This window comes from Lutjanus erythropterus, chromosome 18 (genome assembly GCF_056507025.1).
Source record: "Lutjanus erythropterus isolate fLutEry1 chromosome 18, fLutEry1.hap2, whole genome shotgun sequence".
In the NCBI taxonomy this organism is placed as follows: Eukaryota; Metazoa; Chordata; class Actinopteri; order Lutjaniformes; family Lutjanidae; genus Lutjanus; species Lutjanus erythropterus.
Genome location: NC_139334.1, coordinates 20,420,819 through 20,445,316, shown reverse-complemented (window position 1 = coordinate 20,445,316; position 24,498 = coordinate 20,420,819). Strand labels below are relative to the sequence as shown.

The 24,498-nt window shown below is 39.4% G+C and overlaps 1 protein-coding gene across 5 annotated transcripts in view; it reads left to right on the top strand.

The window, feature by feature from the left end:
* The window catches only part of dnmt3ab (DNA (cytosine-5-)-methyltransferase 3 alpha b), a 70,317-nt gene that overhangs the window by 30,317 nt on the left and 15,502 nt on the right, over positions 1–24,498 (top strand). For all 5 annotated transcript variants that reach the window (XM_084742924.1, XM_084742923.1, XM_084742922.1 and 2 more), the window contains 8 exons: positions 11,150–11,530; positions 14,811–14,969; positions 15,222–15,329; positions 17,416–17,572; positions 17,821–17,967; positions 20,130–20,174; positions 20,549–20,628; positions 20,816–20,928. In XM_084742924.1, the coding sequence (XP_084599050.1) occupies positions 11,150–11,530; positions 14,811–14,969; positions 15,222–15,329; positions 17,416–17,572; positions 17,821–17,967; positions 20,130–20,174; positions 20,549–20,628; positions 20,816–20,928 (1,190 nt within the window). The remainder of the gene's footprint in view (positions 1–11,149; positions 11,531–14,810; positions 14,970–15,221; positions 15,330–17,415; positions 17,573–17,820; positions 17,968–20,129; positions 20,175–20,548; positions 20,629–20,815; positions 20,929–24,498) is intronic.

The window sequence follows — 24,498 nt, the reverse complement described above, 5'->3', positions numbered from 1 at the left end:
TGTTACAGACAGGGCATAAAACCAGAGGATCTTTACAAATCAATACTATAGTTTACCAATGACATAGCCATCAGCGCTAAATTGAAGCTCTATTCCTACAAAAAAATGCTCACGACAAGGTTTGTGGTTTAACTTCAGTTACCAGATCATGATTTGTTGAAAGAGGCATTGTTGTTGAGTTTTTCAAATGTTTTTTTTTTTTTTTTTTTTTTGGTGCTTTGAGAACCACAAGCCTAATCCCATCTAGTTCCATTATATTGGAGGAAAGGCAGACACCTCTACACCTCTACTAATAGCTCCAAAACTCTGCATCTCACACCAAAACAATCTAGATGGATAAATAGAACTACAAGTAATAGGAAAAATATGTGTTTTGGATTTTGGGGTGAACTGTCCCTTTAATCTGGATGCTCCTCAGACTATGTCTGTGTTCAGACTGAGAACAGTCTTGCATGTAAAAATAAACACAAAGAGCTGTGTGTTGGTGGGCTTCTGCTGCCTCGGGTACTGGTAAGATGTTGTGAAGTCCAGTAATCTTTATGAGATCCATGCCTTTGAAGGCTTATCAGGTGGCAAATCACTGCACAGCAGTTTATAATTCAGTGAGGAAGGATTTTAACTCTAAAGAATCAACAAAAGGTAGAAAGTCAAAGCATGTCGCTCACATTTCCTAATCTGCCTGTACTGGTATTGTGGTGAAAGTTCCCAGGTTCACCTTTTTTTTCTTGAGATGAATAAAGATGTTTCTCCACTACATGGTGCAGCTCAACTCAACTCTACTTCTACTTGGCGGTCTGCTCTCAGCGTTGGCAGAGCAGATCATCACAGTGACGCTGCTCCAGCAGTTTGGAAACAACACACACACAAACACAGGGGCTTTGGGTTTTAGATGCTGCAGTCTTTATTTTCTGACAAACTGTAACCTACCCTGTACATTTACTGCCAGTTTGACAACTTCACTGCTCACTCTCTGCTGCTAGCTCTCTCTACATCAACCACACACTCACTATGCACACAAATAAGGAGCTATGCTACACCTGTAACAGAGAATATGAATGGATTTTGTTGGCTGCCATTTTTGAATGAATAAAAAATTTGTAGTTGCTATTGATGGCAGCTTGGTCGCTCTCAAAACTCCAGGTTTGTGCAGGATGTTCTGTGCCACATGACCAGTCAGTCACTTTGGTTGGAGACTCAACTGAGGTGACAGTTTTTTAAAAAGTGCTAGTACTAAGGTTGGATGATATGTTAAAATTTTTCCAACCAACCTATGTGAGCCTATCGACTTGATTCAATTGGCGATACCCCCTCCAAGTGACAAATATCACCCCCATAATCGGCCAAAATAAAAACATTGCTGATATACGATATATTTTTCCATTTGCCCAACACTAACACGTACTGTCTGCAATGGAAAACAAAGAAAAAGTGAGTCGAGTTGAGCTGTACCATACAGTGGAAATGTGGCTTTAAGGGATTAAAGTTTGTCTCAACACAGCTTGCTGTCAACAGATGGAAAAAAAAACTTTCAGTGTAAATGTATGGAAACTTTTAACAATTTAAAGTTAATTCTAGATCTTTGATTTTAAAAAGAAAACAATCATCCAGGTCATGGTATTCTTTAGAAGCTGTGCACATGCAATTGGACTTGTTTGAGCTCTTCAACATGACCCACATGATCGCCTGTTGGGTCAATAACTCACATGACTCTCAAGATACTAATGACCCTACAAGAAAATATGCAGTCAGTTAGAACTGAAGAAGCGTCTCAGATCAGAGGTGAAACGTCTTCCAAAACCTCAAGCAAGTCCGGTTGCCTACATACAGCTCCTCCCATTTAGTAGCTATTTGGAGCTTTCAGTTGTATCACATGATCGTCCTTAAGCTCCAGAATAGCTAGAAAATGGAGATTTTTCTTTTGTCAAATACTGTTCCTTAGGTCAGGAACAAATTTGTCATCTCATCTTTTAAGCCAACATGGATAAGAAGTCCTTAAGGGCCGTTTTGTTGTTGTCTTAGCCCATTTAAATCCTTACGTAACATAATATTAGGCTGCAAATTACATTAAAAAACTACATTAAAAATAAATAAATTTACCAGAGACATGCTTCACGAAGGGTCTTTGACATTCATGGGGTCTCTGAAACTCTTTCTTACCAATGTCCTCTTTGACAATCACCAGGGAGCCATCACACTGATATTGACTCAAACCATGAATAAAATTTGTCCTCAAAAGACAGCAACTCTCTTAACAGATTGTTGGATTCCCCTGACTCCTCTCATCTTTGAAGGATTTCTTGAACCCATATTCTTCTGGCTTTCTTTCAGTTTCTGCGCAACATACAGCAGTAGCAGGTCATCAATATCAATTTTCCTAAGCTGTCAACACAGTGGAGCATCCAGCACATGCTTGGCCCCACTGACGAGGGAACTGAATGTTTTTGTTCATCAGTTTAGATGCTAACATTGTTATGATTATAGTTATTGTTCTTGGTAAGGATGGCTCTTTAAAGAATTCAGAGAAATGTAAATTTGAACACGAACATTTCTAGGACAACTGAGCAAAGTCGGTCGACTCATGAGGATCATGTGATTCAATGGAAAGTTTCGAAACCACTACCAAATAATGGACTTTGTAAATCACTTTGTCAAAAAAAAACTAATATTTTCTGCGTGAACACACAGCACTTCTTCTTCACAAATATGGGATTTGAAAAAGCTCTGATTTCCTTTCGGATCATTAATGAAAACTCCTAAATACAGCAAGATGTTAAGTCTTGAGTTCCCCACGTTGCTCATTACTAAGTCATGTTAAATATGACTCCTGGTAGTAAAATGATGCAGTGCAACTTCATGTGTTACATAATAAGGAGTCTCCGTCGTATCAACATGGGGTCTTCCACTTCTCCTGCCTCCCCGCCCCCCTCTGCTCTCCTCTGGAGAAGGCTCCGAGAGCAGCCATAAAAATGTCTCAAGGGAGGAAATATTGCCAAATTAGCAGGACATGCCGGGGTCCCACAAGTGAAATGTCGTAAAATACGAGGCAAGTAGGCAGTTCACGTTTTCCAAACAGAGGTGGATTTTCTTAAACAAGTGGCTCTACAAGGCGGAGATTTAAGGGGATTTGCAAGATGCAAATTTTGAGTGTGCCTGTTTTTTCCCCTTTTCTCATCTGGCGTATTGCAAGCTTTGATCTAATTTGCACAAAGACTGATTTGTTCAGGCATCAAAGCTCTTTCCTGAGGAGTAATATGATGCACAGCCTGTAGTTTTGGTGCTGCTGTTGACACAGAGCCTTTTGCTGTTGCATGTTTGTGCAGCAGGCAGGACACGGTGGCTGAAAGGGTTACTGCCGTCTTGCACTTTCTCCAGGATCTCTCTTCTTTTTTTTTTTTTTTTTTCATGTGCCTTGTGTTACAGTGGACTTCTCCGTCTCTCCCTCTCTGTTTCCCTCCCCCATTCTTCTCTTGACCCCTCCCCCAGCTATGGAAATGAACTCTGTGCTATGGATATGAGGGTGAAGATGAGGTTTGCAGCAAATTTCCAGCCCTGCTTGCAAGACAGCCTCTTGGCTCGCTGCCAACATTTTGCAAGTCCTCTCTAGCCAACCAGAATTCCTGTCGGCAATCACCTGACCCTGAATTCCCAGACAAAGAAATGTTCATGCTTTCTTTTTTTAAGCGATCTCTTCTACCCTGAGAGTGGGGGTGAAAAAAACTCAAGCCCCACACTGGATTATGAGGGTTGCGCGCTGGTGTGTATGGGTATGTGCACTGCATTGTTTGTTTGATAACACGGGGGGATAGTGTGCATGTTTGATTAGCCTGCTTACAGCGAGGGGAATATGCTGACTTCAGGTATTTCCACGAGAGTTGTCGTGAACCATCTGCTCTGCACAGCTTAAAGGGAACCCGTCTCTTTAAAAAAAAGGGGAAGAGTGAGTGCAGGCTTTAGCCGTGTTTGGGAAAAAGTTGCTTGCAAGAAAAAAGTTTCTCCCGTGGGGTGAATATGTGCAGAAACTATTTCCTGTTTCATAGCAGCAGCTTGAAATGTCAGAGCAGCATAATTTTGTTTTAGGTCAGATATATTTGCTGTGTTTTGAGAGGCACCTTACATAACATTTAACTAGGAAAAAGGTGAAGTTGTTTTCTAGGCCTTGAATCCCTTTCCTTCCTATCATCGTGCACTTTGTTCTGTTTGACTCTGGATTTACAGCAAGAGGAGTAATTTGATTACCTGAAAAGATTTTAAAGGGCTTTGGAGTAAGCCGAGCAGCCTCCTCAGGGAGCTTTTTTAACAACTCCACTTGTGGATTCATGGGGAATTCTGTTTATGTATTCATGGCTGACTCTGTAATATTCCTAATTATCTCTTAAAAGGACGCAATACAATGAGAACCAGATGGCCTATTTTGGTGTGACCCCCCAAGGCCACTCATGAAATACACAGCCTTTGTAGGGATCTGTGCTAAAATCAGGCTAATGAATGCAGTAGCCACATTTCTGCACAACACAACCTGCCACTTGTGCATTTTCAGACAGTATTTCCACTTTAAAAGCGGCCGTTTTCAAAGATTTGGATCTTCCCTCTCATGCATCTTGAGTTAACTACACCTGTCGCGACTTAAGGAAGTTTTTATTATTTTAAGCAGTCCTGCTCTGCAGACAAGCTTAGGTCTTTTGCACTGAAGACATATCTGACTGTATTATCCATCAAACAATTACACAAAACAGTCCCCGCTGTGTCTCTCCTGCCTGTTGCGCATGAGAGACTACTGCATTCAAAGGTCAAACTCTTTTGTGTTGCTTCAAAGGCTCGCTGTCGCGTTGTGTGAGGAAGTAATGTTCAGTGACAGTTTGTTTCATCTAACTTTTACCTTTAATCAGAGTGTGCAGAGCGCCTGTTTGTTTTGATTCAATGGCACCTGAACTGCCACTTTAACATCTTGTCTTTCTAATGTCTAATTTGTTTCGGGCCTGTTGTCTTTGTCAATATATTCCATGTTAGTTTTCAGAGTTTATGCACAATGTTTCATCTCAACAACTGCACTTTTGACTCAAAGTTTGCCTTGTAAAGTTAACAACCTCTATAACAAGCAGTTGTTGTCTTATAAATAACTGAAGCTACGCAGTAAACGTGACCTTTTTGTTAACTGCAGCCCAGATTAGATACTAAAGTATCATCTGCACACCCGAGAGACCAATATCTCTTCTCTTTTTTCTGCCTCCCAGTGCACTCTGTCACCCCTTGAGCCCTCAGGGTATCATGCTGCACAGACCTCTAAGTCAGATTATCCCTTATTGTGCACCCAACATGTCTCTGCACCCTGCCGGAGGCCTGCAGAGCTTCTGTTTTCACCCTCTTCATAACAAAATCCACGATTACTGTGAGTACAGTAACTTAGGTTTGGTTTTCCATTGTGTTCATTTTTCCAAGGGGGAAAAAGTGTAGATGTTTTCACTGTGAGGTTGTTTAAACACATTTGCTCTGCCGTGTTTATACATCTACAGTATGTCTGCTGTCATTTTTGGTATTTGTCTTCAGCACGGCGTGACAGCAGATATAAGTGGTGGTATTTCTGAGCTGTCAGTGACGGGCAGGCGTGCGTAAAAGATAAAGACCGCATTGTGTCTCCGCTACCTCCTTTCCTATTTTCCCCTTTAGACTCGGAGGGCCTGTCTTGCTGGTGGAGCTGCACACACACTGTGAGGCCCCCAAAAGGGGGGCATTTACAACTGGGAAGAAGTCCAGAGACAAATATCTGGTTCTTATAGCCACTGTACTTTTTCTCCTCCCCCCACTGGCATTTTCAGCGTCACTTTCTCATTGGCTCTGAGGAGAAAAAACCCTGGAGACAGTCTGACCCTAAACACACCAAAATGAGCACAGTAACAGCAGCTCAGCCGCTTTATTGCCAGTTATATTTTCTCCCAGTATACCTGTGATTGCTGCTCACCAGAGTTATTCTCAGTCCACCCATTTCAACCCACAGCAGCTGATCTCACATATTTAATCATTTAAACTTTTATTTAGTGGGGCAGCATGTAAAATATGGAAAAAATGTAAATTTTAAATGTTAAAAAATGAACTTTTAGCACATTATCTCACACGATCTCCCATTTATATTATTATCCACAGGATATGAAGAAATAACAGTTGCAACATTATGTCACAGTCATCTTTTTGTTTCAGAGATATCTACTGAAGTTAGCATGCTAACCAGCTAGACCAAGCCCATCCTGTCAAGAGGTCTAATAACACTTTTTACCTGAAGTGACAGTAGTCAGTTCCTGCCGTAGTTTGAGCTGGGGGATGTATGTGAGCGGTGAGTTTGCAGCCTTCACAATCTTCCTTAGCTTTTTTACTCTAAGAAATAAACAAAATAAACTCACAAAAGGTCAAGAAAGGAAATATTCTTACATCTATTGTGTGTAATAAACTGTACACCTTCAGGTTTCTCTTGTTTAATGAACAAAGATGATCTTGTTCATTAAACACACGTCAAACTCAATAGAAACAAAACAAAACTCTTAGTTTGTCTGTCCACTGTTCAAAAATCACCAACGCTGGTTTGGTTGAAAGTAAATCCTTTATCCAACACATTAGCTGGATGCCCCACCTGCCTTCCCCATCACCCTCACAATCAGAGGTCCTGATTGGAGTAAGTCACCTTGGTGCTGTATTCCCTGTACTCAGGCTGGCCGCTGTCGGTCTCAGAGACCGTGGTCGTTCCCAGTCCTGCTGTGTTCACTGAGAGGACTGGTGATCCGAGTTGCAGGTCTGACCAGACTTTAGTCATAGTAGGGCCACTAGCTGCACAGCTAACTGAGCTAATGACAGCTAGCAAGCTAGCTACAGCCAAAGATAGTTACAGCAGAGAGTAAAGTGAGCAGCAGTTAGCAGGCTACTCTGGTGATACGCTGTCACCTATGTCTTTGTAGTTACCTTCCATAGATGGCAATATTTTACACATTGCTCCTTTAAGCCTCAGGCAGGACAGAATTGTTGAGTTCAGAATAAACCTGTGGACTTAAACCATAAGACCAGTCCGGTCCAGCTTAGACATTATATAGGATGTTGACTGTCCGATGGAAAAGATTGGATGGATTTCTGTGCCAGAGAGAACCAACTTACTTTATTCCTGTTTTATGCCCATTCTATGTCTTCTTTATGTGAAGCACTTTGTGTAATTTCTTTGTAGTAAAGCACTTTAGGCTTAGATAAAACAGGTTGTGAGTTCTGGAAATTATTATGATTGTCTATCTTTTTTAACACATTTTGACTTTTGGACTTAACACACTCTGGAGTTATTTGGATCACACAATAACTCTGTTCAGCATCCTCCATCAGCTGCGTTGGATTTTTTTCAGCAGATATTTTGGTTAGAGCAAGATTATTCAGTTTGGGAAATCCCACAGTCTCTAAGAAGTATTAACATTAGCTCAAGTTGGCTGGCTGACTCAACCGTGGATATATAAAGAAGAACTGAGTACAGCATTGGAGGCGAGGCTCCGTTCATTCTTATGAGAGCTGCTCAATGATGCATGAAGCCAACTTCCTTGTCAGAGTTTCTGCAATGTCCGGCCCAGAAAACAAGCACACTGGACTTCCTTTGGCTAACTGCTAACTTCCAGTTTAGCCCTCCGCTAACTGCAGTGGGGATAAAATGATTTAATTGTGCAGTTAAACAGAATGGATCTATTCCTGATAGCGAAACAAGTCATTTTGCAGGAGTTGTGATGCTCAATAAAATGTATCCACCTTTTTACGACTGCTTCTTTCACAATGTAAGTCTATCGGAAAAAAGCCTTTTTTGCCACAGTGCATCATGTGGCGTTGTCATTCCGGAGTTTGGACTCAACAGGGCCTAGAAGTCGTTTCTGTTGCTAAGTGGTTGCTACGGATCAGCCTGCGTTCTTGATGGTTTCATTAATAGGAGTTTACTGACGTAAATGATTATTTTCCTGTTATTAGATAGACCCTGTGTGTTTCCATGGAAATAGAGATAACACTAGCAAAAAGTTTTTTTATGTTCAGAGTGAATTTCCCCACAATCTGAATTTCATTTGGATCATATTTTTTCTTTTGTTGGTTAATGTTGTGAAGTACACCCTTCTGTGTAATTTTGCTTTATTGTAAAGATGGCAGGGCCCAGACCTGACCCTTGTGGAACTACTTTTGTCGCTGGTAAAAACTCTGATTGGATATTTCCAACTTTGCACTAAAGTCTTTCACAAGGTAATTATGAAGCCACATACCAGCAATTTAATCAAACCCAATATTACATAGTGTCTGAATAAGCGGAGATATATGATCACAGATTGTTTCTTCCCATACACATAACACATTTAGCAGTTTAATTGACATTTGTTATTCTTTGCAGTTTACCATCTGGAACCACACATCCAAGCAGTCTGTCGAACACTAACTCCAATGTGCTTGTGCTGGAGCCAAGAGGTCTAACACATATGGCCGAGGGCTTTGAACCATCCATCCAGCACTACAGTACAGATATTTATAAACCACAGCAGAGCCTCTTGATTGAAGAGCACATGTTTCTACTCTTCTGCGCTGAAACCCCTCCCCATGCCGTCTAGGCACCACCTCCCCTTAAAGGCGCTATTGTTTACGAGTCACACTGGGAGAGAGGACGGAGGATTGTGCTGCACTCTCTCTCCGTCTCTCTCGTTCTTGCCTTTTTTCGCCTCTTCCCACACACCCAGTCCACCTCTGGACATTTACAGTGTGTGTGTGAGACCTGAGAACTTGAGAAGGACTTGCGGAAAGTAAGCACAGCTGTGCAGCCCCGCTCTCACGTGGAGCCTATAGTATGACTAACACGTGTTTACATATGGGGCCGCAGATATATATTCTCTAAGTGTGTGCGTGTTTTGAGGAAAAGGAGGGAAGAAAGTTAACATGTGTGTGCATGCTGAGTCCTACCGTATGTGTGTTTGAGAGAGAGACATCAGAATGAGTGCAGCTGTTGGGGATTTACTGTGAGAGGCTTAAGTCCCGGCTGCGTCTCGTCCTCTCTGATCGACCTAGCGGTTCAGTGTCAGGTACCACAAACCCAGTGAACTCTCCGCTGCCGCTCTGGACACTAGAGAGTTACTGTATACGGTGCTAGTGATGAATGGGCCTTACAGTCGGAGATAAAGCCATGTTTACAAAGGCTGTCAGGCTCCCACAATCTAGATTCTGTACGAACGCAGCAGAGACCATGTGCACAACGTGGTGTGCAGCTAAACGGCTACACATGCTATCAGCCTCTGTTTATACTGTATTTGGTAGTAATGCACCTTTATTGATAGTGCTGCTTGGCCATGATTAATGCAAAATATATTTGTACATTATATATTGTATGATTGCTGGTGTGATGGACAAGTATGCACCACAAGGTATTTCTACTTAAAGCTGCATTAATCAATATATTAAAATAAACAATGGGTCAAATCACTGTGTGTAATTTGAAAGATGATGCTCGTAATGACAAACAAAGAATTATCACCTGTCTCTGCAGTTCCTCTCGGCTTTATGATGCATTTTAGTGTCATTCAGCTCATTGATTTAGTTTTACAGTGTGCAACTTTAAAGCTACTACAAGAAGTTTTAACTGCATATGAAGTAGCTTAAATTTAATACTGATGCCTCTATATAACCTACGTAAGCAAACAAAACCAACCAAGGCTATTACCTATATAGTTCTTAGAAGGGAAGATTCTCAGAAATCAGATAAAATAAGCTCATATTTACATTTTCTCAGTCAAATGTACAATGGCTAGTACATTAGCCAGTTAAAAAGAAGCAGGAGGAGATTTTCATTGGATTATTTTTATTTTTATTTTTGGAAAAACTGCCGCTTTTGTCCAATGAGATCTCCAAAATCAACAAAATATGAAAATTCCTTGTAGTAGCTTTAATGTTTTAGTTCACTCTCACTGCTCTCATCAGTGTTTTTTTTCCAGGTGCAGCAGGCAGCTGTTCACAGCAGAAACCCCCCCCCCCATTCATATAGACAAAGTTAGCAACTGAACATAGTGAAACATTTTAAGTTTCTCTCCACACCCACCTACTTGTGCATGCCCAGCACATGTCTGAAAAGAAAAAAGATAAAGCAACACTTCAAAGACGACAGAGCGTAGCTTACCAGTAACCTGCAGCTGCACCTTTTAAAGAAGACTTTGAACAGTTGTTCAGTGCATAAAAGCAATGATCTGTTGATCTGTAATTAAATCAAATTGAATCAAATTGAATTCTGACAGTCAAATTGAATTGTGGATTTGGAAAGCTGTGACGGCCTTAATTATTACTGAGCAGTCAGATATAAATTATTAAATTATTCAGAAATTGATATCATTTGCTTCTCTGTCTGCTCTGCACAGATACATTTCAGTATGTGTTTACCATAGATTAACACAAAGCTGTCTGATTTTACCTGCTGTGTCTTGTTTATTCAGGATTTAGCAGTTAGGCATTGGAGCCATCACAACCAGTAAATGCTCGTGCGGCTGTGTTTCAAAAATTGTGTCCATAGCACCTGAACACTGGCAAGTGATTTATGTATTTCCTGATTTATTTCCATGAGCATTGTCTACGAGTTGACTCCCATTTCACCCTTCTCTTCTTCGTAAAGGTTCGGGGTAGCCAGCGAGAAATTGGTTGCTTGGCAATGTGGCTGACATTAAGAGTTTTTTTTGGGTTTTCTGAGGTTGTTTTGGTTTGGAGCGTTTTATATCGGCTTTTCATCATGACCCTATTCTTTCTATTCCTTTAAGAACAATTTTCAAGAGAGTTTTCCACCAAGCTGTCCTACTTGTAGATGTGTAAGCGGTTATTCCTGATTTAAATCTCAATTTTTAAAGATTTTACTTTACAGTGCATTTTATGCAAAGTTCTTGTACAGCTATATCTATTAACAGCCGACTCTTTCTTATTACCAGTTTGCTAAACTGTTATTGGAGCACAGAGCAAAAAGGCCGGACTTTGGAAGGGTCAATTGTCATTTTTTGTTAAATTCAAAAAATTATTTTTGGAGAAAAACGTGTTAACATTTAGAAAAGTAAAGTATCCAGCTGGTATGAAACTCTCAGTTTTGATACACCGGACACTTCATCTGAAAAGACCTTTTCTCATCACTGTGTTTCAGGCAGAGAAAAAGGCCAAACTGATGTCAGCGATGAACGCGATGAAGGATCACAAGGAGAATGAAAGAGAGACCCAGAAAGAAGAACTCTCAATAATCAAACACCCGTCGCCTTCAAAGCTGCAGCCGCCGCTGCTGCAGCAGCAGCAGCAGCAGCTGCAGCAACAGCAACAGCAGCCTCAGTCGCACACTCAGTCACAGCCTCAGTATCAACAGCAATCACAGCCGTCGCTGCCACAGCCACAACAGCATCAGCAGCCGCCTCAGCAGCAGCAGCCTACTGACCCCGCGTCCCCCACTGTGGCCACGACCCCTGAACCTGTCGCCATCGGAGGTGGAGACAAGGCATCCCCCAAGTCTGCAGACACTGAGCCAGAGTATGAGGTAAGATCACTGTGAGCCTGAGTCATGCTAATTAATGTCAGACTGCAGACTGACAGGATTTTTACTACAGAGATCTCTATTGGAAAAAGGATTCTGTTTAAGGCCAGGGTTAATCCATGTGAACTAAATCAGCCGTGCACTGGGAATTGAATCACTTCAGGTGTTGTACAACTCTCAGCCTTGTGGAGATCCAAAATCCAACATCCTGCAGATGGAAATAAATGAATGAGCAGGAGGAGATAATAGATAATTAGAATAGTTAAGATTATAATATGAATAACTTTTCTTTCAAATAAACATCTAAAGATTTGAGTGGACAGTATAGTGTTGTGTACCATGTGATATTCTACTTCCGTACAGTTTAAAGAGATAGTTCAGATTATTTGATGTGGGTTTTCACGAGGATGATTTAATGAAGAGAGAAAACAAACTTATTAGCTGTAAATATACTCCAGACGTATTAAATAAAAACTGGGCCCAAAAAATCCCTTCTGAATCATTTTCTCTTATAATAACAGCTCATCCTAAAATTTGGTGTACCACAGGGGTAAATTTTGGGGCCTTGTGGTTCCTAATTTACATAAATCATCTGCTATAGTGTTTGTAAATTGACATCTAATATTTTATTCACTGGTGACATTAGTACATAATTGATTTAATGCTAATCTGGACCCAAAAAATCTATTTTGAAACAATTTTAGTGCTCCTGTGCTTCCCAGTTTACATAAATCACCTGCCATTATATTATTATTATTTTTTTTTAACTGTATTTATTGTGTTTTTGGACACACGTAACATGGTACCATACATACAAATATACAGACGAAGTACCATGTTAGTAATATAAACAACATAAAATTAATAGTAAGTAAAAGAAAGAAAGAAGAGGAGAAAATAAATGAATAATTATGACGGGAATAAAATTAAGCCTTAAAAAAGGGACTTAGAAATGGGGTCATAGCACAAAATTATATATAATGTACTCCTGAGCTGTAGTTGTAGTGTGTAAAGTGTATATTCAAAAGAGATTTTAAAAATGTGAAATGCACATTGCAAAATCTATCCACCATTTCAAAAGATGTTTTACATTACAGACTTTATCAGTGTGTGACTACCTTCAGCTTATATAGTGTAGACATTTATCCATCCTCAAAAAATAGAAAAGTTAAAAAAGATAAAAAAAAAAATGTTCCTTAAAATATTCCTTATCTCTTTGTCCTGAGTCTAAGAGACTTGCCAAAAGATTGATTAATATGATTAAAATGGGCAATAGAGGGTTGCCAAATTCTGTAATATTTCCCTTCTTGTTTTTCCAGAGAGAATTTAATTTTCTCTCGCTCCAAGTATTTCATTACATCCCTCATAAAGTTTGAATGTGTTGGTGCACTCTCTTCTGTTTCCAATTAAGTTAAGATCAATCTTCGTGCCAGTAGGCTGACAAATGATATCATATGATATCTGCCATTATGTTTGTAAATTGACATCTCATATTTTATTTGCTGGTGTCTTTTGTGTGTTTTCTTTCTTATATAAACGTCACAAACCTCAGGCTTTATAAAAAATTGTCAGGTGCTGATTTGATACATATTTTGATTCTACAAGTATTGTAGTTAGATATTACAATTTATTTGCGATTTTTATAAATTAAATTCCCATATCAGCCCATGTGTGTATGTTTTACAAGTGATTCTTTATTTTTAACACCTTTCTTCATCATCTGTGATGCGAAAACATCAGATTTTCATAGAGTCAGAGAAAGCAGAAGTGTGCATCCTCTTATAGTTCAGGTATAAAATCAACATCACAGAGCTTCTCTCCCCACGCTGCAGCGCTGCAGCTGCTGTCCGGCGTCACCTGCCCTGTGTGCTCCACGCCCCTTCACGCCGTGAATTAAGGATTTATTTCGACCAAATCACAGTTGTTGATTGTTTGAACAGTGGAAAGACGAACCAAAATGTTTTTGACAAGTTTTATTTAGTTTCTGTTGAGTTTCAATTAAGTTGAAGATGATGATGTTAAAATTTTAGTTAGTTTTACAAAAGGAGATGGTGAGATTGGTGGGAGGATTCAAACAGCTGATTCTGGTAAACAAAATATGTCTTACTCTTTAAAATCAGGTCTGTCATCATCATGATCTTTTCCATGACAACAGTCTGGGTCTGTCAGTGGCAAAAACATGCTTGCGTCACCTGCTCTACACACTCCGGTCCGTTTCTATCACTCTTCTCTGCTTCCATCACAGTTAGTTTTGTGGTTTGCGTTGATTTTGAGACTCGGTATGTAAAGTTTACAGGCTGTTAAATGGCACAGCTAAAAAACAAGAGCGGAAGCTTGTTTACCAACCACTCGTTTCAGCTTGAGATTTGTGCCTGAACCTGACCTGACTTGATGGGTTCGGGTCGGGTCGGGCCTTATTTCTCACATATTTCACAGGCTCATGTCGGGTTTGTTTTTCCCCAGTTTAGTCGAGACGCTTGTTAAGAAAAATGTCAGGCTGATGCTAATGAGGGTCGGCTTTGGGTCGTTTATGGACAGAATTTTGTCAGGCTCAACTTTTTAGGCCCAATTAAAGCTCTAGTTGTCACGACAATTATTTTAAAATAAGTGTACCAGCTAATACAAAATATATTTGGTTCCTCCTATTCATAATTCCTCATCGAAATGTTCTCCCTGCTCACTTTTCTTCACTTCTGTCAAAAAACAACTGCTCAACTAGAAGAATCTCAGTGGACTGAGGGGTCTCCGACTGAATGATTCGAGTCTTCAACTTTCATGAGGCAGACGTCTGTAGAATATCGTGTCTCTGCAAGATGACAATATTTATTTTAATAGTTTTTAAATAGCTCCAGCTTCTCAATTTTGATGAGGTGCTGCTTTTCTGTGCCTTAAGTTATTATTAAGAGTTAAATTTAGTTTGTTATATTATTGATTATAGTATATGGTGGATGGTTGGTCTATTTGTAGACATGCCATCTGTTGCATGTCTGTCCATCCTGGGAAAGAGATCCTCCTCTGTTGCTCTTCCTAAGTTTTCTTCCATGCATGTTAAAGTTTTCTGGGGAGTTTTTCCCATCCAAATCGAGGATCTAAGGACAGAGGGTGTTATGTTCTGCAGATTGCAAAACCCCCTTAGGTAAATTTGTGATATGAGGCTATAAAAATAAAATTGTCTTGACTTAATTTTACCAAACGGAGGCAGACAGTGTTTAAAAAGGTTTCACAATTATGCCCAGAAGAAGTTAATACAGAGAGGATGATTTGTCTTTTATTTTGGCTGCAGGACGGTCGTGGTTTTGGCATCGGCGAGCTGGTTTGGGGGAAGCTGCGAGGGTTCTCGTGGTGGCCAGGCCGCATCGTATCCTGGTGGATGACGGGACGGAGCAGAGCTGCTGAGGGAACCAGATGGGTCATGTGGTTTGGAGATGGAAAATTCTCAGTGGTGAGTGCCCAGAGCCAACATTAATATTGCTGTCAGGTGATTTTTTTTCATCAGAAATTAAGCAAAACAGCCTTCCGTTTATAGTGACAACCACATTCTGTATAATGAGCTTTTCTGTTTTATTTGCTCAAGTAATCGCGCTTTTCCAGTATAAACATAAGAGTCATTAATCTCCAGATGTATTGCCTCAACAACACAGTTTTTCCTGTGATGTGGAGTAAATAATTATTATATTTTCTGTGTATTTCACAGGTCTGTGTAGAGAAACTCTTGCCTTTAAGTTCCTTCAATAATGCCTTTCACCAACCAACTTACAACAAGCAGCCCACATACAAGAAAGCCATCTATGAGGTGCTACAGGTGAGTTTAACCTGCTTCACTGCTGTTTTTTTTTTATAATAGAAAGTGTCATTTGGTCGATGGCACTGCACAGTTGTTTTTTTCTTATTCAAAGGAATATTTCAGCATATGTTGAATGAACTTTTTCATTTTCTTGCTGAGAGTTAGATGCAAACATTCCAGATGTGGGGTCCAAGTCATTGTTTTTTAACCCCGAAGTAAATCTCAAGCTTTTGCACTCAAGACCCGAGTCCAGAGTGTTAAGTCCTAAAATTAGTTTGTCGTCCTGAACAAGTCATAATTTGCTCTTCACCAAATGTGATGGCATTTTAATAACACAGCTTCAACTTCTCGTTCTTTGTATAACTTCAAATGTCAAATGAAGTTTGAAATTGTTGCGCCGGTGTCTGTAATTTTCAACCTGCATATTTGCAGACTGCAGTTAACCACAGCGTAGCATTTGTATGTGAACGAAATTATCTTTGGTTTCATATTTTTTTCCAACTGGAGCTCAATAATGTAATGTTAGTTCTCCATGGTTCTTTCCTGCAGCTTTACTGGATGCTGTCAGACTGGTTCAAACAAAGTGGATCTGGGGCATTAAGTCTTGTTATTTACTGATAGCTGATTCAGGAAATAAAGACAAATTCATTGATTTGTGGCACAGTTGGATGACAGATTTTTAATTCTTTGGGCTTGCGGCAGGATAACAAGTGTTTTCATGTTAAAAGGCTCAAGTCCAAGTAAAGTTGTTTTTGTCAAGTCGAGTCTAAAGTCATCACATTTGTCCCTGTGAAGGACTGATAAAATTAATAAAATTAAGATACAGACAACAGATGTATCTTAGCATTCTGTATCTTGTTTGCTTAAAGCTACTGCAAGAAACTTTCATATTGTGTTGATTTTGGACAAAAGTGGTAGTGTTTCCTCCACCATACACACAAAATTGAACCTAAAAAATAATATTATGTAAATAAAAATCTCCTCCTTCTTCATTTTAACTGGCTAATGTACTGCTTACTGTATAATTTCCTGGGAAAATGTAAACACAAGCTTGTTTCATCTGATTTCAAGGAGACTCCAACCCAATGGCAGCCATTAAGAATAATTATGTAGAAATAGCTGATCTTCCTGCTGATAGTCTTGTTTGTTTGGGTCATATAGTGGCATCAGTAATAAACTGAGACTGTTACATAACCAGTTAAAAACCCCTTGTATTAGCTTTAATTTAAACCCAAATCCAAAGTTCTTTTTCTAAACCTAACTGTGACCGCTTCATAAGTTATTCTGGCAGCGTGTCTCAGGCGGTTAAGACTACCTTTATGTCCATGAATCTGTATGAGACACTGAGGGGCGTGACAAAGCAATATTTGACAACCTGGGACAAGTACACGTTGAAAATACGCCTACCAGCATCTCACAAATTAACGTGTTATCTTGCTTTCTTAATCAGTACTCAAAATGAGCACTTCAGAGGTACTTACAAACTGGAACTATTTCTTCTCATTTAATTCTCTACATCATAAAGTGTGTTTTATAGTGTGTGTTTCCCAGTAGGTCAAGCTGTTTGTACACTGTACATAAAACCACAAAAATTGTATCAAAATTCAGTGTAATTAGCACAAGAAGGTAAAAGTTTAGTTTAGTTTATTAAAAGAGTTCATTTAGTACAATTAATAAAGATACATGATTTAAAAAAAGGCAGAAAAAGCCTATTTTTCACTGGTAGTTGCAGGTCAAGGTGCTAAAAGTCTTCCTTAAATAGATCAAGAGGGTACACATATTGAATTGAAGAATTGCAAACAGGAAGGACATATAGATAGCAGCAGCAAAAAGAGAGTTAAGTGCTGAAATATTTACGTGTTTTAATTGGTTAATGAAAGATTTATAAGTGAGTAGCTGTCTGATGTGATTTGGAATTATATTCCACTCTGTTGCAATAAAATACTGTCAATAAAACTGTCACTTCAAAATAAAGTGCTTATCTATAAGAATTATGATCCCTTTTTGGGATAGTAGGTAGATTAATCCTTTTGTTGATACTCTGTCCATGCTGAGGACTGAGGATGAACTTAAGCAATGGATGTTTTTTTTTGTGTGTTCGTAGGTGGCTAGCAGCCGGGCAGGCAAAGTCTTCATGGCCTGCCCCGATAGTGACGAGACAGAAACCTCCAAATCAGTGGAAATGCTGAACAAGCAGATGATTGAGTGGGCGATGACAGGATTTCAGCCCACTGGACCCAAGGCCTTAGAGCCACCAGAGGGTAAGTGAATGTTACTATTGTGAAGGTTTAATTGTTGGACTTTTGTTGAAGTTTTTTTTGCCAAGAACTGGGAGTCTTCACTTTCTACATTTCCAATAAACCTCCCATGTGTGTAAACTCTGTCTTTCTCACAGATAAAAGCTCTTAATGCACCTCTTTGACTACAATTTTTTCTAATTAAGCACGTGATTGAATCATTCACAACGTTGCCTGTGATATTAACTGTCTGATATGCTGTGCATTCCCAGATGAGCGTAACCCATACAAAGAGGTTTACCCCGAGATGTGGGTGGAGCCTGAAGCAGCAGCCTATACACCTCCTCCTGCCAAAAAGCCTCGCAAAAGCACAGCAGAGAAACCCAAGGTCAAGGACATCATTGATGAGAGGACACGAGGTAAGGTGCCTCATTTATTAAGTTAAATAGGAGTCGTGAACTCTATATTCCTTCCCGTGGGGAGGACTCAGCAGAGTTGTACGCCGGAGTGTAAGTGGTCGGAGGAGGAGTGTGTGGACAAGAGGTCCATTAGAGCGTCCGGTTTGAGATGATGGTGAGTGATGGGACAAAGCAAAAAGGTCTGGGCCGTTCCAAAGATAACAAATCAATGTTTGTTTGGGTTTCTTTTGAGAAAAGCCAGAAAACAGTCAAAGCTTCTATTGAGGTTTTCAAATCAAATATCTGTCGTCATTATTTCATGGCAAAACAAGTCAGACAAAATCCTAAATTTGAACACAGTGATTCTTTGATTTAAAGTTAGTCTTTTCTTATTAAATCACCTTTGTTTAATGATTAGAACTCGTCAGTTTAATCCACATAAGTGTGATTTATGGTGCTGTTAGATTGCTGCTGCACCGCTGCATTGCTACAGGTGTGTGCTTCTCTTTGTGGGAGCACAAACGATTTTTTAAATCTCGGTGCAAATGTTGTTTTTTAAAAGGCTAAATGCCAACAAATAATAATTGAAGCAGAATATTTCATTAGATAAAAACATGTAAATTTTGAAAATGATTACATCTGTCTTTTTTTCACTTGACTTTTGGACTTCACACCTGTCTGGAGTTACTGGTAAAGTTTGGATCACACGAGTCAGAAACAATCCTACGCAGCCACCTCTGAAATCTGATTCTACAGATACTGTAATACTAATAATATTAGTGTAGCTTTTATCTGCAACTGTGCAGAAATACCAGGTTTAAACAGAATGAAAAGCTCTGCTGCACTGAAATTGAATTCAAGATCAAAACTTTTAAGCTTTGAACTATTTGGTTCAACCCTAGTTAGTATTGTAGGTGTCTTGGAAATGAGTGAACGCTTCAGTGACATAACAAACACCAGTATCAGTGTAGATTAATGTTAGAAAAACTCTTGTTGAAATCTGTTATTTAATTTGTCAGGGCTATGGTTTCATGTTCTCCATTCTTTCAAATTCTTGCTGGATTTCATGGTATTGCATTAAATGTGCACCTGTTAAATCAGCACTTTGTAACTGTGATACTGAAGTTTACTTAAAAACTGACTTAACGCTATCTTAAATTAATATGATAAAGCTGAATCCTTTGGGGTTCTCTCTATAATTTATAGCTCAGTAATAGAATGGACATCAGCTCTCATATATCAGTTAACTATCTACTCCTGCTCAGACTCTGGCTCTGAGTCAGATCCATTAGCATCTGATTATTTATCCAACTTTGACCCCGAACTGGATGATTTAATGAGGCAAGAGAAAAAAAAACTTTTAAGCTATAAATGTATCTCATGCACCCATTTACTTGTGCTGCTAATAACGCTCCATCTTGCCAATGTGGAAAACAGGTAGCCAAGATGGATTTAATACCAAACTGAATCCAAAGATTTCTAGTTTGAAACATTTTCTCTTATGATAGCAGCTCCTCCTAGAATTTGGTGCACCACAAGGGTCAATTTTGGGGCCTTTGTGGTTCCTTATTTACACACATGATCTGTCTGATGTTATATAATATTTTATTTGCAGGTGACATCAGTCTTTGATACTTTCTGTGAAATATCAGAAACCTCAGGCTGTTGCAAAAAATGTCTCATTCATAGCAGATAATTGTTTTCATTTAAGTATGTGTGCAATGAGTGCACAGATATCCGTTTTTTGCTTTTAAAAATATTTGGACAAATGTTCTTTAACTCAACCACTTATTGGTATTTTGTCTCACTTATAATTTTGAACTGACACTGTATGTATTACTCAGAATAGTATGTCTGTATTTTCACATTTCATGCTTAGTTTAATTGCTAAATTGGCCTTAAATATGATTTTAAAGCTTGGCTTCAAAAGGCGTCCTGAGAGCTTTAAAAAAAATCAATCAAGAAATTGCTCATCTCCAGCTTTTAGTATAACTTCATCTGGCTTTTACAGGATTCAAACATAAAATTTCAGACCATTCGTAAGAGCATCTTTGGTTTTGAATGTACACGGACGGTTGATTATTTGTATTTATATTGATCTACCAAACTAAAACTGGAGGTTGAAAGGAGGCGTATTTTGACTAATTATTTTGTTAACCTACATTTCTCATATGTATTTTCAGAGCGGCTCGTTCATGAAGTGAGACAAAAGTGCCGCAGCATAGAGGGTAAGTGATGTGATGCGTCCTCTGTGTGCTCTCGCTTGTAGCAGCACCGGAGGGCCTCCTGGGGGATCAACACCCAGACTCCTTACGCTCGCCCTAGTTGTTGACAAGCAAACCAGCAGAAATGTATGCGTCTGTGTTAATAAAATGATAAAAGAGTGAAGAAATAACATTTGCCTGACTTTCCCTGCTTCACTAGCTCCCCTGTGAGTTCTCTCCAAACACACCAGCTCACATCATTAGATCTACACCTGCATCACAGCTGTTCAAATAATTTCATTGATGTGTGAAGTCGGAGCGCTGCAGCAGCGGCAGCGTGTTCACACCTCCCTGACCTCCACCCGTTAAATACTGACATACTGCACTTCTGTCTACAGACATCTGTATCTCCTGTGGAAGTCTGAATGTCAGCCTTGAGCACCCGCTGTTTGCCGGAGGAATGTGCCAGAGCTGTAAGGTAAGCTGTGATAGAGGTCATTAAAAGTCTGGGACTCAACTCCAACTGCTGCATCATAAAAAAAATCACAGCTCCTTTCAAAGCTAATAATAAACTCAACATACTTCAAGCGGCACCTTAAATGACCCTGTAAAATCTTTAAATATGTCAAACTGCTCACTTCTGATTTGTCTTATTTTTTTGACAGAACTGCTTCCTAGAATGTGCATATCAATATGACGACGATGGTTACCAGTCGTACTGCACTATCTGCTGCGGAGGACGAGAGGTGCTCATGTGTGGAAACAACAACTGTTGCAGGTGAGGTTTCTATTGGGTTCCACTGAGTGATAGAGGTGTTACTGGTGATAAAAAACCACAACGAGCCTCATGCATGAATCATTCGTGTGGAAAGATTTGATCTTTGTGCTTGCAAGTAGTTCAGAGCGCTCGTGATCACATGTAAACCAGTATACACAAAAGCCAACTCATGTTTTGTGATGTAAAATATTAATAATAGATAATAGACAATGTAATTCATTGTATGAAAATGCAGAAGAAAAATGTTACTCAACTATTTGTTAATTTAATGACTTAAAATGTTTACACTTAAAGATGATAAGGTTACCGAGACAGATTCTTAACAACCCGTTTAGCCATTTAACTGGTAGTAATGCTGGATTACTCCCAAATGGTTGTATTTATGGACACGCCATGTGCTCCCCAAACTTCTCCACTTAACACCACGGTTCATCCAGTTTCCATACACCGCTGCTTAGCAATCCACTGCACTCATGTGCACATCAGAGCACCATCTCCACATCAATGACCTTCCTCAAAAGGTGAAAATCTATTAAATAAATTTCTAAATAATCTGTGATGCACAGAATCTTGGAACGCTGTGCCCCGCTGGCCGGGCGGTGCAGGAGAGCACGACCTCGCTGCACCTGCTGCACCGCTGACAGAGAAACCTCTCCAATGATGCTCTGATGTGCTCCTTCATGTCTGATAAAACATTTCTTTTTTGCTGTCCTTCAGTGTCATTTCCTTTCCTTTTCATTTCTTTTCTTCTTTTTTCTGAGTTTAAGAATACCTGTCAAATGTCAGTGGCTTGTTGGTTTGTGGTTCGCATGTGGCGCTTCAGTCTGCTGCCCTCATATGGATTTATTTGGGTGTGTCCTTATGCTAATTGCAAACTTCCTGGCACGTGCATCCAATTTAAGATTCATCAACTGACTCAGTTGGGTAAGAACAGACTCGACTGTCGGCGCACGTTTCATGAATCCCACGTAGGATTCTCTTATTTTCCTCTCACTGCTTTGGTTAAGAAGAAATATAAGACGGTCACGGTCGGCTTTATGTGTGGTAAACAAACCAACCAGCCAACAGTTTGCAAAGCTGGGGTAGAGATGCACAAAAGAAAGTCCACTTTTTTAGTTGGAAGATTTTTAAATACGCACAAATATTGCAATGGCCACTCTGCATTCATTTTGTTAATTGGATCATGCGCAGCCTCATTTAAAGAGGAATATTAGTGAAATATTCACTTTAATTAGACATGTAAGCAGTCTAGAAGGAATATTGTCTTTTTTGGAATAAGGGGAAAAAACATATACAATATACATTGTTTTGTGCATGTAAACATAGTCAGTATCACAGTATACAAACAATGTGTACAACTGTCAAGTTTACAGTAAACTGTGCTGCAAATTATAGGAGAATTTCCCTTAAATCTGCAAAAGAAAATCCAAATGTGTGTTTCATCCACTACTGCTGCTACTGCACATATTAGTTTAATGCATGCATTGAGTTAAATTGTTGGTGGCAGTAATTATCCATCCAGATGCCATTAAAACGAGGGCACAACAAGATGATGTAATTAGAAGAGCGGCAGTCAAACAGACGGAAACGCACTTAATGATGAAAGAAAGGATCGGCACGTGACAGCAGGTAAATGTTTACATCATTTCAGGGTTATAGGAATATACATTCATACAGCACATGGTATAGGAAATAAAGTATGAATTAAATAAGAAGCCTGAGAGACCCAGTACGCAAGATGCAAGAAATGAAAAGAAAACCTGTCACAGCAGGTTCTTATCTCTGCTTCAAAGAGGCTATTTTTATGTATTGAAAATGATGTAACTTTTAATCTACTCAACACTCAGTGGATTCTACTTTATCTCTGCATTTACACAAACTGCCACAATATATAACAACCATATATATAGAAATATAGAGAATAAAATGAAGCAGAAATGTATAGAAAATATGGAAAAATAGGTTTAATACAACCCCAATTCCAAGAAAGCTGGGATGTTGTGTAAAACATGAAAACAAACAGAATGCAATGATTTGCAAAAACTTTTCGACCTATATTCAATCAAATGCTTTGCAAACAAAATATACATTCATTCTGAATTTGATGCCTGCAACACTTCAAAAAAGTTGAGACAGGGGCATGTTTACCACTGTGATGTTTGGGAACTGGGGACAGGTTTGGGCTGCAGGAAGGCCAGTCTAGTACCTGAACTCTTTTGCTATGAAGCCTCGCTGTTGTAACACCTGCAGAATGTGTCTCGTTATTGTCTTGTTGAAATAAGCAGCGATGTCCTTGAAATGACATCTGGATGACAGTATAGGTTTCTCCAAAACCAGTAGCACGTTTGGTATTTGAAATCTGTCCGTGAAGAAACATAAGTCACTAGTTATTGAGCCATATGGTTCAACCAGAACTTCCATAACTTTGACCCACACTCACCTGACTAATGCACATGTCCATATAGGAAAGTTCCCACTTCCACTCTGCATGCCAGCACAAATCATCCCTCATCATTTCCATTGAGAGGAGTCCTCTTGGAGTACGATAATAATAATATCTATGTAGCATTTTTCTTCTTTTACAAATTTACCACATTCTGCCAAGATGTTCAGCCTTTTTCCATGTTCAAATTATTTTTTCTGATCTCTCTGCCATTACAAGTTTCACAGAAGTTATTATTTGTTTAATTTCTAAAATTGCGATGCCCAGTGGCGTTTCTTCAGCAAATCCAAAATAATCCAGATGTGGTTATCTGGGACACTACTGAATCTAGAGATTGCACAATCTATTATTTGTAAATATTTGTAGTAAATCCCCTTAAGACATATGACACAAATACACCAACAAAGACGGCAGAATTGTGCTATTACTGCACATATTGAATACATAATAGAGGCTTTGTAGTGGTCACAGATCTAGCAGCAGTGATGTCAGACACGATCATGGAGGTCCAGTGGCTCACGACAAATATTATATAAAGTCCGGTTGTGTGCCAGTTGAATAGGCCACTGTTGATTATAAAGAAAGGGCCTAATAAAGTATCCTCACGCAGCCAGACGAGAAGACTAGACTAGAGAAATACTGCTCAGAATGGATTGAGCCTTTTCAGTCACATGTCGAGGCCAATCAGTAAACAACGGTTTACTGTGTGTTTAGATGATGGAATTTGACATTTGGATGACATTTTGATGATAACACGTTGCCTCTCTAAACACCCAAATCTCATTCAAAGCCACTGAAACTAGGCCTTATAGGTGTAAAACAAAGACCGATGCTGTTATTGCGTGACCTGCATCTGACCTCTGATTGATTTAGAAATTGATTTTTGGGAGGAGAGGGCTGCCCGTCATTTATTGCACGGCCATTTCCAGCTCCAAGGAGAGGTTAAACTGCTTACATGGCCGGCGTATGACCCTGAATTTATGCCAGCATCACAAGATCATAAATACAGACAGCGGGTCTATTCTGGCATCACTTCCGTAACATAAAATTGGGAGCTTAAAGGGACAGTTCACCCTAAAATCAAAAATACATACTTTTCCTCAGGCCTGTACTGTCACGGGGGCTCT